Below are 14,984 nucleotides of genomic sequence, written 5' to 3'. Positions count from 1 at the left end.
TGCAGGACAACGGGATGATTTTGCGGGACATTCACTGGACAGTGTAGCCTACATTAATATTTTTTGGGGGAAGCACCCCCCATCCCAGACACAGAAAAACTGCACTGAACAAGCTAATGGAAGCGCGCCTACAGGCTACTTGAGTGAAGCAGCAGCAAACATGTTAAATTAGCAACGAATGAGCATGGAGAGCCTCACAAGTTTGACGATATCCACCCTATCTTTTCAGTTTAATCACATTATATATTTTTTCAGTCTAATACAGCTATTAATTTACTTTTGTAAATCTTCCATAGAAGCATGCTTTTTTAACTGTCCTCTCCAAGTTTAGCTGGAATTTAGACCGAAAGGATTTTACAAATGATATGACATTGGCCTATGTATCGCTTGGGGGAATATCAGATCTCAATGATTGGGGAAGTGTTTAGCATCACCAGTACCACATCCTTATGATATATATATTTTCAAAAAAGCAACGTGACTGTAAACAGAGATCTGTATAAAATGACGAAATGCTATTTTCTCCGCCCTAACAATGGGAGTTGTTATCCCACAGGCGGGAAGGCAGGCGAAAACTTTAGGTCCAAAATTAGCTAAAATAAACGCATTGGGCTTATTTTGAACACATTTTGGCGAGTGAAACCTCTCGCTTCACCTCATCCTCTCTGCAAAACAGACATGAGCCTGAATGAAATATGGAACAAATCTACCTTTTTTTGGAAATTAGTGGTGTTTTTTAAAATAAAAATGTATTGATTGAATTGATTAGACAATTTAAAAAAGTATAATACATAAGGGCGCTCCAGCTGGTGACGCCTCCACATACAATTTAAGAAAATCATTAAGGACTTCATCACGTCATCCAAAAAACATGGCAGATGAATTTAAAATGTTAATATCTTCAGTGATGAAAAACAAATTGGCCTTAATTCAATGGATGTTTTGTGCACAAAGGTAATGACTAAAGTGTCTTATTATGAAGTTTCAAATCTGTCTTCTCTATGTGGCCATGTATGGAAATTGTCTTTCTGGGCCAGGTGTCAGTTAAACTGGAGTACCGAAGCAAAACTGTAGGAGCAGTCGAAACCATGCTTCTTGACCAGACACCTGTGTCATTGGTCATACAAATCAAATCAAAGTTTATTTGTCACGTGTGCCAAATACAACAAGTGTAGTAGACCTTACAGTGAAATCCTTACTTACAGGCTCTAACCAATAGTGCAAAAAAGGTATTAGGTGAACAATAGGTAAGTAAAGAAATATGCAGTCGACATCACTGAGGTATAATAAAAACTGGAGACTGCGTCCAAGATGTCTGACCATTGTTTTCAAGGTAATCTACTAACATTCACATATGCCGATTTATGGACCGTCTATATCCGGGTTACATCTGGTTTATATGGACCAACATCACATGCGCACAAGCACACAGGGAGCAGCGGCGACATCAACACTTCATCCAAAAACATGGCAGACATTGTATGAATATAAAATGTTAATATCTTCAGCTGTGAGTGATGGAAAACAAATCGGCCTCAGCTACAATTATTTGAATAATGAAATGTATGTCTTGTGCACATGTTTTATTTGCATATTTCCATTAGGGACCGCCTCATCTGTGAAGTGCGGGTGTGCAGAAATTCAATTCGACCTTGCACTCCTAGGAAACTTTGGCAAAGCATCAAGTCTATAAAACGTAGTGCACTGTCTTTGTAACAGATTCTAGTTTTGTGAACATAAAAATGTATTGAGATCAGATTAGGTGCATACATCGCCACCTACTATACTGGTGTGTGAGGCCATTCACAGCATTACATTAAATGCTGTGAACATTAAATTATTTGAAACAATAATTCAAAACTAACAACTATTAGCACTCTCTAAAAAAACTAACACCACATTTCGCCATTTAACCAACGGTCTGAGAGGACATAACACTGTCATTCAACACCCCCTGCAGCTGTTCTGCTGTAAATCCTTGCAATCCCAAGTACTTCTCTGGCACTACAACCTCTATTTTCTGTTACTTTAGATCCATTTCTGCAGATCAATTGACAACCATGGCTATAAATGCTACAATGCCCACCTTACAGAAGCACATATTCATCCCATCACTCTCTTGGTCTCTGCCTACTCACAGGAATCCTCTCAGGATCCCTCACCCTTTACCCACCTTCCTCTGCCACTCTCTTCACTGCTTCAGCATACAACACTTTCTATACTACTCTAATCTGGCAACCTCGGTCTACCTTTCTCTCACTGGATACCTTCAATCTGCAGCCCCATGGGTACCTCCACAACTAGCACACATAACTTTCTCCACCAATATAACAAATTCCTTTGTTTCATGCCCTCCTGCACACTTCTCATACTTATTTTTTTTATTTATTTTACCTTTATTTAACCAGGAGAGTCAGTTAAGAACAAATTCTTATTTTCAATGAACAGTGGGTTAACAGCCTGTTCAGGGGCAGAACGACAGATTTGTACCTTGTCAGCTCGGGGGTTTGAACTCGCAACCTTCTGGTTACTAGTCCAACGCTCTAACCACTAGGCTACTCTGCCGGCATCTGCCTCATACACACTGCAACATGTCCATAAACTTGACACTTAAACCACCCATGGCTGCGCCCCTGCCCAGTCATGTGAAATCCATAGATTTGGGCCAAATTTATTTATTTCAATTGACTGATTTCCTTATATGAACTGTAACTCAGTAAAATCGTTAAAATTGTTGCATGTTGAGTTTATATTTTTGTTCTATATAGACTCAGCCGCAGGACAATTTATTCTTGAACGGGGGGCCAAGACACAATTACAAATAATTGTAGATGACAATTTGACTACAAGAAGCCCAAACAGATATAATTGTCACGCCTACTCCCGCTCCCCCTCTCTGGTGCTCGAGGGCACCAGGTGGGCCATCATTACACACACCTGTTACCATCATTACGCGCATTAGCTCTCCATTGGACTCACCTGGACTCATTCACTTTGTTGATTGCCTACTCTAAATCTGTCCTTGTCCTTTGATCCTTGTGTCAGCATTAATATAGTTTTGTTCCCCCTGTCCAGACGCAGTCCGTGTTTCGTTTCATGTCCGTTATTCATTAAAATGTTCACTCCCTGTACTTGCTTCTTGTATGCCAGCGTCTGTCCTCACAGAATGCAGACACCAATATTAGAAGCATCAGGGAGGTTTTTTTTTTTGGGGGGGTTGGTGACGTCGGGTCCAGGTGCCGCTGACGAAGGAACAGGGGGTACCTCAGCTGGCTGGTCAGGCTTCCAAGCCTTAGCTGGCTCAATTGTTTTTTTTTGCCTCGGTTGGCTCATCATGCTCCCATCCCATGACTCAGCCGGCTCATCGAGCTCCCACACCTCAGCCGATCCATCAGGCTCGCCCAAGTGGAACGCTGGGGGGTGCCCCACTCCCTGTACTTGCTTCTCATCTGTCCTCACAATAATGTTTGACTAAAACATACTCATTTCAAACCTTGCTTACATTTGTATATGATCACATAGCTCTCTCTATTATGTGTGGGAATACGTTGGAACAAATGTCTCATATTAAAATCATTGGAGCTGATTTCCTGGTGTTTTTAGTCTATTATGTCCAACAATAAAAAATACACATTTTGTTTTTTTGCTCAGAAAAATTAGGGGGCCAAATAAAACTGCCAGTTGGGGCACACTGCATTACAGCCATGACCATGTAACGTAAGACAGACAACACACTTTGAAAACGGTGACCAATATTGGTCAACAACTGGACAAGTGATCCACACTCACAATGAAGCCTATTTTCTCAGATTTCCTCTCCGTTTGCACTGTGCAGTTGATAGCCAAAGTAATAAACGCTACAAAGTCCACCTTCTTAACATGCAACATGTCAGGATCCCTGTTGACATGAAACATCATCCTGTATCGCTACTCCTACTACTTCTTCAACTTCACGCCTTTCTTCCACTCTTTTCAATTCCTCCGGACAGGAGGCATTCTATACAGCCCTTATTCTTGCCACCTCCGTCTCCTTCACCCTAACAGGACACTTCAGAAATGTGGGTGCGTCTCACGAGTAGTGCAGCGTTCTAAGGCACTGCATTGCAGTGTTCGATCCCAGGCTGGGAGGGTTTGGTGTGCCGGGGTTTCCTTGTGCCATGGCGCTCTAGCAACTCCTTGTGGCGGGCTGGGCCGGCCGCCTGCAAGCTGACACTTCCTTACTTTCCTCCGACACATTGGTGCAGCTGGCTTCCGGGTTAAGCGAGCAGTGTTTCAAGAATCTAGTGCAGCTTGGCAGGGTCGTGTTTTGGAGGATGCATGGCTTTCGACCTTCGCCTCTCCCGAGTCCGTAGGAGAGTTGCAGCGATCAGACAAGACTGTAACTACCAATTGGATACCACAAAATTGAGGAGAAAAAAGGGTAAAAGCTCAAATAAAAATAAAGAAAGGAATGTGGGTGAATGTTCACCACCACAATTGCAGCATTTAGGCTCAGCTGGCATATAATACTCCTACATACATTTGACACATGCCCAAATCATTTACATTCATCACACTGCATGGGTTTGGGCACGAAGGCTCTCACAGGTAATATCATATAACCCAAATACAAGTGAGAAGGGAGACCCTTCATCGAAAAAACAATAGAATGGTTGGGGGACCATGCGGGTCAGTCATTGTTCACCAACCTTCAGTTCCATAGAAACACAAAGAAACAAAATAAGCCCACTTCTTGTTATTGTCATCAACGCCACCTCATCCAACACATCCACAATTTTAATAGAGACTTCAAACGGATCTCCCAGGTAACAAGATCGATCCAAAGATTTACTAGTTTCCACTACCACTTTACTTCTCTTTTTACTTTTTTCATTCGTCACTGTAATCCAAGTCTTCTCCCTCTCATCTACACTTGACACTCCATCTGAAACAGAACATCCGCTTCCGCCATTTTCCCAAAACACCCCCCTCAAAACATCTGAGATGACCGGCTAGCTAGCCTTGCACAGAATAGAGACCCTATTAAATTACGAAAGGGGCTATGTCATGAACCCAAAAAGCTCCATACTGGGGCGAAAATGGTAGCCATCTTGGTCAAGGAGAAATCCAAAACCTGTCTTATGGCGAACGTGCATAAAGATGGCATAATTCACTTTGTTATGTAGCACTATATTGTATCACTCCAATATGGTATCCGTCCGCGTGGCAGGACACATTCTGAGTAAGAATTTCCGATTAGTCCCGTACACTGGGTAGTGCTGCGGCAGACCCCCTTAAATAGCTGCCATCGCACTACTTCGACCTATTCCTTTTCTATGATCGTTCCAGAGTGGATTCGCTTGATAAGAGGTCTATGTTAGTGTATAAGCGCAGACATAAACCCGCAGCTATTCAGTAGCTCGGTGCAGATAGCTAGCTAGCCCCACCAGCCTCTCCGTCTGGGTGTTCTGCTGTCCCTCAACTCGGTTTGGCTTGTGCCATCTCATTTGGGTTTTGTCTTAGTTTTTATTACTGGTGACAGTGAACCAAATCTGGGCGACACTCGGTTTGGTCTACCAGTATTGGAGCGCTGAGGGTATGTCTTAATTGTTTGTGACTTGTCTGTCCACCGGAACCCTAGAGTTTTTAGCCGTAGGGGGACAACGCCTACCATGCACTATTGTAAGATTATGTTTTGCTCCAGCGGGTTTGCAGTTCTGCCCTGAGAGTGAGTTAGGTGTCGCACCACTTTAAATCTCGCACAGGTCACAGTCATCTTGCCTAGACTCTTGTGTGTTCCACGGTGAATGAGCTATGCAAAGTAGCTAGTTTAATGAGAGGTGACCATTGCAGGACTAAGCACGGTTATTAACACGCCTTCCTCAAGTCCTGCCAACCTGAACCCCCGTGGATATAGCAAGAAATGAGCTATACATGTAGCGGGAGTTAGTCGACCCACATGTATAAAGCAAGAAATGAGCTAGAATGCCCTGCCTTTAACAGCCAGGCAGTTTACACAGTTGGCGTAATTATTTTTTCCACAAGAAAAAGCTGCTGCCAGTCATATCTCCTTTCCTTCATTCAGAGTTTATGATGTCAGGAAAACAGCCTCTCACTCAACGTCAACAAAACAAAGGAGATGATCGTGCACCCTCCCCATCCACATTTAAGTTCCTTGGCGTACACATCACGGACAAACTGAAATGGTCCACCCACACAGACAGTGTGGTAAAGAAGGTGCAACAGCGCCTCTTCAACCTCAGGAGGCTGAAGAAATGAGTCTTGTCACCTAAAACCCTCACAAACTTTTACAGATGCACAATTGAGAGCATCCTGTCGGGCTGTATCACCGCCTGGTACAGCAACTACACCACCCACAACCGCAGGGCTCTCCAGAGGTTGGTATGGTCTGCACAATGCATCACCGGGGGCAAATTACCTGCCCTCCAGGACACCTACAGCACCCATTGTCACAGGAAGGCCAAAAAGATCATCAAGGACAACAACCACCCGAGCCATTGCCTGTTCACCCCACTACCATCCAGAAGGCGAGGTCAGTACAGGTGCGTCAAAGCTGGGACCGAGAGAGTGAAAAACAGCTTCTCTCTCAAGACCATCAGACTGTTAAACAGCCGTCACTAACACAGAGAGGCTACTGACTACATACAGACTTGAAATCATTGGCCACTTTAATAAATAGATCACTAGTCACTTAAATAATGCCACTTAAATAATGTTTACATATCTTGCATTACACATCTCATATGTATATACTGTATTTTTATACCATCTGCTGCATCTTGCCTATGCCGCTCGGTCATCGCTCATCCATATATTTATATGTATATACATTTACATTTAAGTCATTTAGCAGACGCTCTTATCCAGAGCGACTTACAAATTGGTATATATTCTAATTCCATCCCTTTACTTAGATGTGTGTGTATTAGGTAGTTGTTGTGGAATTGTTAGATTAGATTACTTGTTAGATATTACTGCACTGTCAGAACTAGAAGCACAAGCATTTTGCGTCACTTGCAATAATATCTGCTAACCATGTGTATGTGACCAATAAAATGTGATCGAGACAGATATTTCACCACATGTATAAATGTGAAGCATCCGGTTGGCTTTCCCATTCACTACCTATGGTGGTGAGAGGAAGACCAGTGCCCGGCAGTGGGAGCAGATGGAGCGACATTTGATCTCAGTACAGTTTTGTTTCCAAAACTAGAATCTGTTACGAACATAGTGGACCGGGTTTTGTAGACTTTACCATTTGCCAAAGTCTCAAATTGCATTCTTTAAAAGGAGTGCACAGGCAAATCGAGTTTTTGCACATGTGCACTTCACAGAACAAAAATATGCAAATACTCTTTGGTGTCGCCTTGTTAACTTCCAAAAGTGGAAGTCATGTCACAGGCTCTTTCCATTTCCCCTGAAAATCAAGATCATCCTGTTGTTCGGGATTCGGCACACTGAGCTATATTAAGACTCGACAGAGGCTAGGGCTAACCTAACGTAGCAGGAATAGAAAGACAGGCTAACTTGGCTTTGCTGTAGTGCAGCCAAAGCCTGCCAGCAGCATACCTACCAAAGGTTGCACCATGTCCATAACAATGTAGAAAAATGCATATCAGTTATCTTTCAATAGTTATCCATTTTTCCGTAGCTTCATCTTATTCTTCCTAACTATTTCTATGGATTCGTGGACGGAATTTATGGAAGATGCCAAAACTTGAGATAACACTAGATAGCAAAGTCAAAATCTTTGGAAGTTATATTTAAGTGAAATTTGGGAGTAAAGACCACACCTTAACCCTTTCCCTCTCTCATTAACGTCAGTATTATACACACCTGGCATGGTACACCAGGTGAACGGGAGCACTAATTAAGGTTATACGACATACAGTTGGTATGATAACAAAGGGAAAGGGTAACCTAGGGTTCATACAAATAGTACAGTTTACCACCATGTTCACTGGCCTGACAAAATACAGGTGGAAAAACAAGAACTATGAAGAGAATGTGTTTTTACTTTAATTTTGTCTTAGATCTGCAAAGGTGTAGTGAAGAAATAAGAAGATTAAGTCTAAATGAGATATTAATAAACAACTGACTTTGGAAACGTAATTTAATAAGTATTCAAGTACAGGAAAGAACATGACAGGTATGTGTGTTGTAAAAATGTTTATTTTTCTGTAACTATTGAAAGAGGTGCATGTGAGTGTAAAAAAACAATTTAAAAAATGAATGTGTAGCCTGTAATCTGTAAGAGAACAACAAGAGCACAACAGCAGACTGATACAGGGACTACTCATTAAGCCTAGACATAGTAGGGGAACTTCCGACATGGCCATAAAGAGAGAGAGAGAGAGATCTGAGGTACAGAGAGGAGTGGAGGAGAGGTGTGTGTGTGTCTCCGTCTCTAAAAAAAAAGAAAACAATGTGTAACCATAACACAGCTAAACAAACAAATGGCCCCTGGACGTCATGGACCAGTCGATGGAACATAACTTCACAAACTGTTTCAACATCCTGGTTTTCAAGTGGTTTTAAATTGAAGAAATATATTCACCATTAGTCTTGTAAGAGACCAACAAGAGCATCTGTGAATTCTCCGGTGTATGAGTTTCAATTGTGTCAATTCAGAAATCTATGTAACACTAATAATGGATGCTATCCTAAGACTTTATAAACAAATTACTTTATGAATTGACTGAATTTAAACGGAACTGACGTGTGTGAAAAGAAAGGTACAATGAGGGAGGTCAAAACAACAACCAGACAACTCATCTCTTCTTCCTGTCCTTCCGGTGAGCTGGTCGGCTAAATTGACTCCATTTCTGATAGGGAAGAGAAAAATAACACATTCAAGCTTAACATAATATAACACCATAAAAGGGGAGATTTATGTTAACTAAATACTGCTTGTATAGTGAAGTTAGTGGCATAAATATTGGAACAGTGTGGTAAAGTTGGTAATACTTGCTGTTTACTCGTGGAATTTGTATTTCAGATCAAAAGATGAATATGACAGGCAAATATTTCGACCGCAAACTGTTGTTTTAGGATATTTTCTAACCCAGAAACAACAGCTATACATTTGCCTCATTAATACTTCGATCTAAAATACCAATTAGCCTACATGACTATACTGTAAAAATGACATACTTTACTTCACTGTCGCAACACTTGACACTACCTGTGATGTGGGGAGAAAAAAAACGTACCATTGAACTCGGCTTGAAAAGCAGCTGATACATTTTATCCTTGACTGCTGCTTTTCTTTGCTGAGGCAGCCTCTTCAGTGTTGGCACCAGGCTCATGGCAAAGAGGGCCTCTTCATCCTCCTTCCTGTGAGCATCGGGTTGGGCTGCATCCCTCTCGACGGCTTGGAGGAGCCTCTGCTGAAATTAGTTGAGTGGATCTGGGGGGCTAGTACCTCCGATGACGCCTGGTGTGACGTTGTTCCTCTTCGTTTCTCTCTCTGTTTCTCTCCACGGCTACATCCTGTTCAACAAGGTCCTCAGTGGTTACTTCCATGAGGTTCATAATAATCTCAGGTGGTCCTAGATCCAGAGGTGCTTCCTCCATTTCATCATCTCCATGGCTGCACCGGTGGTGGTCATACTTGTGGATGATGTAGACATTGTAGAGGGTCTCACTGCACCGGTGGAGGCGATGGTCACACTTGTAGGTGACGTTGAGGGTCTTGATGCACCGGTGGCGACAACAACACTTGTGGATGACGTAGTAGAGGGTCTGGTTGTAAAATTGCCACTCGTTGCCCTCGGCACAATAAATGGATCCAGAAAAGAAAGAACGTGGCAGAAGCGCCAAGGCTGCTGAAGCTGCTGACCCAGACCTCTTCTTCTCTTTCGCTGCCCTTCTCTCTCTCTGATACCTGTCCCCGAGTCCTCTCCACTTCCTCCTACAGTCTTCTTCTACATAGACATGAACATGATAAGCCAAACCATTATCTAGCATAACTATAGTTATTAGATAGCTATCATGGACATGTCACCTACTGTACACATAGACACACACACACACGGTTATCTGACCAAATTATCAGCGGTAGTTCTATCTACCATTTCTATTACTATTTATCTGACATACACACTCACTCTTTCAAACATGATTATTTGGTAATGTTATCAGGAGTAGTAACTAGCATAATTTATTTAACTATTTCTTACACACACACACACACACCTCATTGGCTAGGTTAGCTAGCTAGCTAACTAGCCACATCTAGCACAAGCTCACTACTTAACTTACCTGGCAATCCTACTATCATGGACACTTGTCTCCAAGCAGCATTTTGTTGTGTTTATGTCCCAGTAGCGGTCAGCAGTTGTGTCAAAAAGACATGGTTTTGAGGATACTGAGAAAATTATCCTCTCCTCCATGTGTCCACCTGCATGTGAACATCTGCAAAATATACCTGCATCAGTATAGTTGCCTAGCTGCGCAAAATGTTATGCAGCAGTGATGCATGACGCAGTAGGTGTGTTCGAAGCGTTAGGAGAATTTACGGAGCAGGTTAGAATAATTAGGCTTGTGAAAATGGTTGGGTTTGCTAAAATGCAAAAACATTGCAACTTTTGACTTCAAATCCGCAATATGTAACTTTTTGAGCAACCCGAGTAAATTCACATAGACATGTGAGTTATACATCTGTAATTCTCGTTGAAATCAAGTCTAAGAGGCAGTAGATATGTTCTATGTGCACTATTTCTTTGCTTCCCAGTCTTACGTATCGTTTTTGCATCTTTTACTTTTAGTTTTGGACACCAGCTTCAAAAAGCTGAAAATACAATATTTGGGGTTTATTGAAAGTATTGTATTGACCTGACTAGACCACAAAGCAACAATTTTCCAGACAGAGAGTTGAGTTTACGAATTGACGGTTTCTTAACCCAACTTTACACAGGCTACTGTTTGGCCGTAGCCCACGCCAAATAAACTAAAGATACCCCACAAACCAACTGTGACCTTCTCTTGTGAAGGCCAGACGTAAGAGAGAGAACAAAGGCTAAACCTGGTCTTAACTTTCAATGCTCCGTCCCCCTGCCCAACCCCTCTCCACGCCACTCCGCCAACCACCAGGATGCCCGGCATCAGAACATTCCAGGCATCCCCGTGATTGGCAGATAGCAGGTTGATTGGCATGTCGGACCCCGCGAACACTGGGTACTGGTAAGTACAACACAACCACCTACGAGCCTAACACATAACACACAGCTGCCTGTGCGGGTCTCTACAGTATATTTCACAGCGGTTTAGATGGTACAATGATTCTCTACAGTCTCAATGCTTGTTATGTCACATAAATTGAAATTAAGCAAACTATTAGAATTTTAGCAACCAGGAAATTAGCGATTTCTGCATAGTGCATCTTTAATTAGGCAAAATCGGGATCCCTTCCCATGACCAAAGTAAGTTGCCACCACTATTTCGATGTAGTTTCCTGTACTAGAGAGGAAATGCACGTTTAGGTTCCACCTCCGAAGAATGAGGTTTCCACAAGCATAAAGTAAAAATTTGCTATATCGTCAAAATGTATGCAAACAAAAATCTAAGGTTATGGTTTATGACTGACTTTTTATGACTTTGGAAGAATGATGAAGGTTACTTCACAGGAGGTTTGTGGATCTTAATTGGTATAGGCGGGCTCGTGGTATTGACTGGAGCGGAATTAGTGGAATGGTATCAAATACATCAAGCACATGGTTTGATGCCATTCCATTTGCTGTATTTGAAACCATTCCACTTGCTCGGTTCCAGCCTTTATTATGAGCCATCCTCCCCTCAGCAGCCTCCACTGCTACTTATACATATTCACAAATTGAGTGTGGGAATCTCCACATGGAGTTTATAAACATCAAGTAGGGCACTGACAGCTATCACTGTAGCGAGCTAGCATTAACCTTATCTAGCTAATTATCTGGCTAACCTTGTCTAGCTAGTTATCTGTTGTTGCTTGTTTTTTTTTACTACACCATATTCCAAAGATTAGCCAGCTTGATCTATGGCTGGCTCTGGAGCTGGATTTGTCATAAGCATTGGTTTAGGGAAAACTTCACCACAGATGGAAACCACTGGCCTTGCCAGAAGATACCAACTCTACCGTTACGCTTGTTTACACTGAGCTGCACTGGGGTCGGAATGCAATCATGGTTACATTAAGACACCATCAAATTTGAAGTATAGTGGCATATCCCATCCCTGCATTGAGGTATGTTTTCCAACCAGTATCTCGCACCGGCTCCACGGTGTCACAATGTAACCATGATTGCATTCTGACCCCAATGTAAAATGCAATTTTATGGACAATGGTGGATGGTTCTTAAAATAATCTTTGTGTTAGGGGGCTCTTAAAAGAGCAGTTTCACTCCACGGCATACTGCCAATGGACTTCACCTTCTGGCGATGAGAAGTAGGTGGTCAGCTTCTCACTCACCTGGAGTTCCTGTCTAGGGGCGTTGTTAGACATCAGGTAGGTGACCATTTGGCTTTCCAATCTCCATCCCAAACGGCTCCTGAAATTACATCTACAGGTAGTTGTTGACAACACATGTGGCCTTCACGCAGGCATTGAGATTTGAGAGGCTGAGACCAAGCACACTCCAATACAATCTCCACCGGGCTGCCAGAATCCCAAAGGCGCATTCAACAACTAACCTTGCCCCGGACAGTCGTTTGTTAAAGATCCTTACAGGCTTTGGCAATGGCAGCTGGCATCCAGTGTAGGGCCTCATGAGGTTGAGTCTCAAAGGGAAGGCCTCGTCATCGACGAAGACGTGGGGAACAGGTCCCAGGTCTTTAGCCCCAGTGAGTGATGCGGGTGATGGAATCTCCAGGGTGCCATCCTGAAGTGCCTGGCCGAAGGCAGAGTCCCGGAGGGTCCCGCCATCACTTCCCTTGCCGTAAGCACCAACATCGACAACACGGAAATAGTAGATTGCATCTACTACAGCCGAGAGTACAACGGAATATGTACCCTTGTAGTTGTAGAATTGCGAACCTGAGCACGGTGGAGCCTGGATTACTACATGTTTACCGTCAATGGAGCCAAGACAGTTGGGGAAATTCCACCTCTCCAGGAACTCAGCAGTGATGGTCGTCCAGTCTTCCTCCTTGGGGACAGGCATGTATTCACCAACCAGACAGTCCCAAATGGCTTGTGCCACAGAGGGGACAATGCCTGCCACCGTGGACCGTCCAACTCGGAAGCTGAATCCACTGGTACTGTAGGAGTCCCCTGTCGAAAATAATCTAAAATATAATTCCAAATAATTATCAATATTGTGTGTAACTTGAATTCCACCCACATATTATATCCACCCACTGGCTCCATGTCATCTACAAGACCCTGTTAGATAAAGTCCCCCCTTATCTCAGCTCACTGGTCACCATAGCATCACCCACCTGTAGCACACATGCTCCAACAGGTATATCTCTCTGGTCACCCCCAAAACCAATTTCTTTCTTTGGCTGCCTCTCCTTCCAGTTCTCTGCTGCCAATGACTGGAACAAACTACAAAAATCTCTAAAACGCTTATCTCCCTCACTAGCTTTAAGCACCAGCTGTCAGAGCAGCTCACAGATTACTGCACCTGTACATAGCCCACCTATAATTTAGCCCAAACAACTACCTCTTTCCCTACTGTATTTATTTTATGTAGCTCATTTGCACCCCATTATTTTTATTTCTACTTTGCACATTCTTCCACTGCAAATCTACCATTCCAGTGTTTTACTTGCTATATTGTATTTACTTTGCCACCATGGCCTTTTTTTGCCTTTACCTCCCTTATCTCACCTCATTTGCTCACATCGTATATCGACTTGTTTCTACTGTATTATTGACTGTATGTTTGTTTTTACTCCATGTGTAACTCTGTGTCGTTGTATGTGTCGAACTGCTTTGCTTTATCTTGGCCAGGTTGCAATTGTAAATGAGAACTTGTTCTCAACTTGCCTACCTGGTTAAATAAAAGGTGAAATATATATTTTTTAAATATTATATCTACTCATATAGCTACCTAATTACTGTTTATTATGCTCTACTAATTATATTGTAATACTCATCAACCATCATTAACAATTCCATGAAACAGTACAATTCAGTCTATGACTATATCAATAAACTGTAGCCGAGGCCAACTCTACTCTTAGAAAGAATGGCACTGTCTACTTAAAAGGGTTCTCAGGCTGTCCCCATATGAGAACCCTTTTAGGTTCGAGGTTGTACCCTTTTTGGTTCCAAGTAGAACCCTATTGGGTTCCATGTATAACCTTTTCCCCAAAGGGTTATACCTGGAACTATAAAGGGTTATCCTATGGGAAAAGCAGAAGGACACTTCTGGAAACTTTCTCTAAGAGTGTATGTGAGTCCAATAAGAATGAGTGTAACTGTCTTGAACAACAATGGGTCCTGGAGAAGACTAGCCTACCTTCATCAGGGCAGAAGGCACTTCAACTTTATTTTCATTTGGTAACATTGTATAATTAAAAAAGGATTATAAACCAACGTTGGGAGAAGTTATAGTCCTAATGAACATTCTGTAAAAGGATATCGGATGTCAAATAGAGACTATTAACTGGAGAGCCCTTTAGCTAGCTAGGTTGCACATAAAAACCGTGTATCAAATATCAATCAATTATGGTATCAAATGCTTTAAAAATGTACTTGAATTTAGCTTACCGGAGACAAATCGTCAGGAGTTCAACTGGGCTGATGGACTCCCGGGTGATCCTGGCTCCAACCATCTGGAGCAGGTGATCGAACTGGCTTCGGTCCAGACGAAAGTAATGTCGGAATTCCTCTCCAAACAGTCGAAGCTCTTGAATGAGACCATGGAACTCCCCTGCCTGCTTTCGGGACTTTAACCATCTCTAGACCTCTGCTTTCGGCCCAACAGGCGCGATCAAGACCAACTTCCTCAACTTTGGTCTCATTGTTGACTATTTATTATTGCATTTCGCTCCAAAAC

At 42.6% G+C, this 14,984-nt stretch overlaps 1 protein-coding gene across 1 annotated transcript; it reads right to left on the bottom strand.

The window, feature by feature from the left end:
* Positions 1-8,115: 8,115 nt before the first annotated feature.
* LOC135556205 (uncharacterized) lies at positions 8,116-14,876 on the bottom strand. Its single transcript, XM_064989207.1, has 6 exons — positions 14,696-14,876; positions 12,670-13,263; positions 12,409-12,527; positions 10,264-10,416; positions 9,213-9,926; positions 8,116-8,825 (listed from the first exon to the last, which is right to left on the bottom strand). Exons 1-4 carry the CDS (start codon positions 14,758-14,760, stop codon positions 10,379-10,381), a joined length of 816 nt encoding a protein of 271 aa, XP_064845279.1. The 5' UTR covers positions 14,761-14,876; the 3' UTR covers positions 8,116-8,825; positions 9,213-9,926; positions 10,264-10,378.
* Positions 14,877-14,984: the final 108 nt, after the last annotated feature.

The sequence above is a fragment of the Oncorhynchus masou genome, chromosome 15 (genome assembly GCF_036934945.1).
Source record: "Oncorhynchus masou masou isolate Uvic2021 chromosome 15, UVic_Omas_1.1, whole genome shotgun sequence".
Lineage (NCBI taxonomy): Eukaryota > Metazoa > Chordata > Actinopteri > Salmoniformes > Salmonidae > Oncorhynchus > Oncorhynchus masou.
This window is presented reverse-complemented; position numbering and strand designations above follow the sequence as displayed.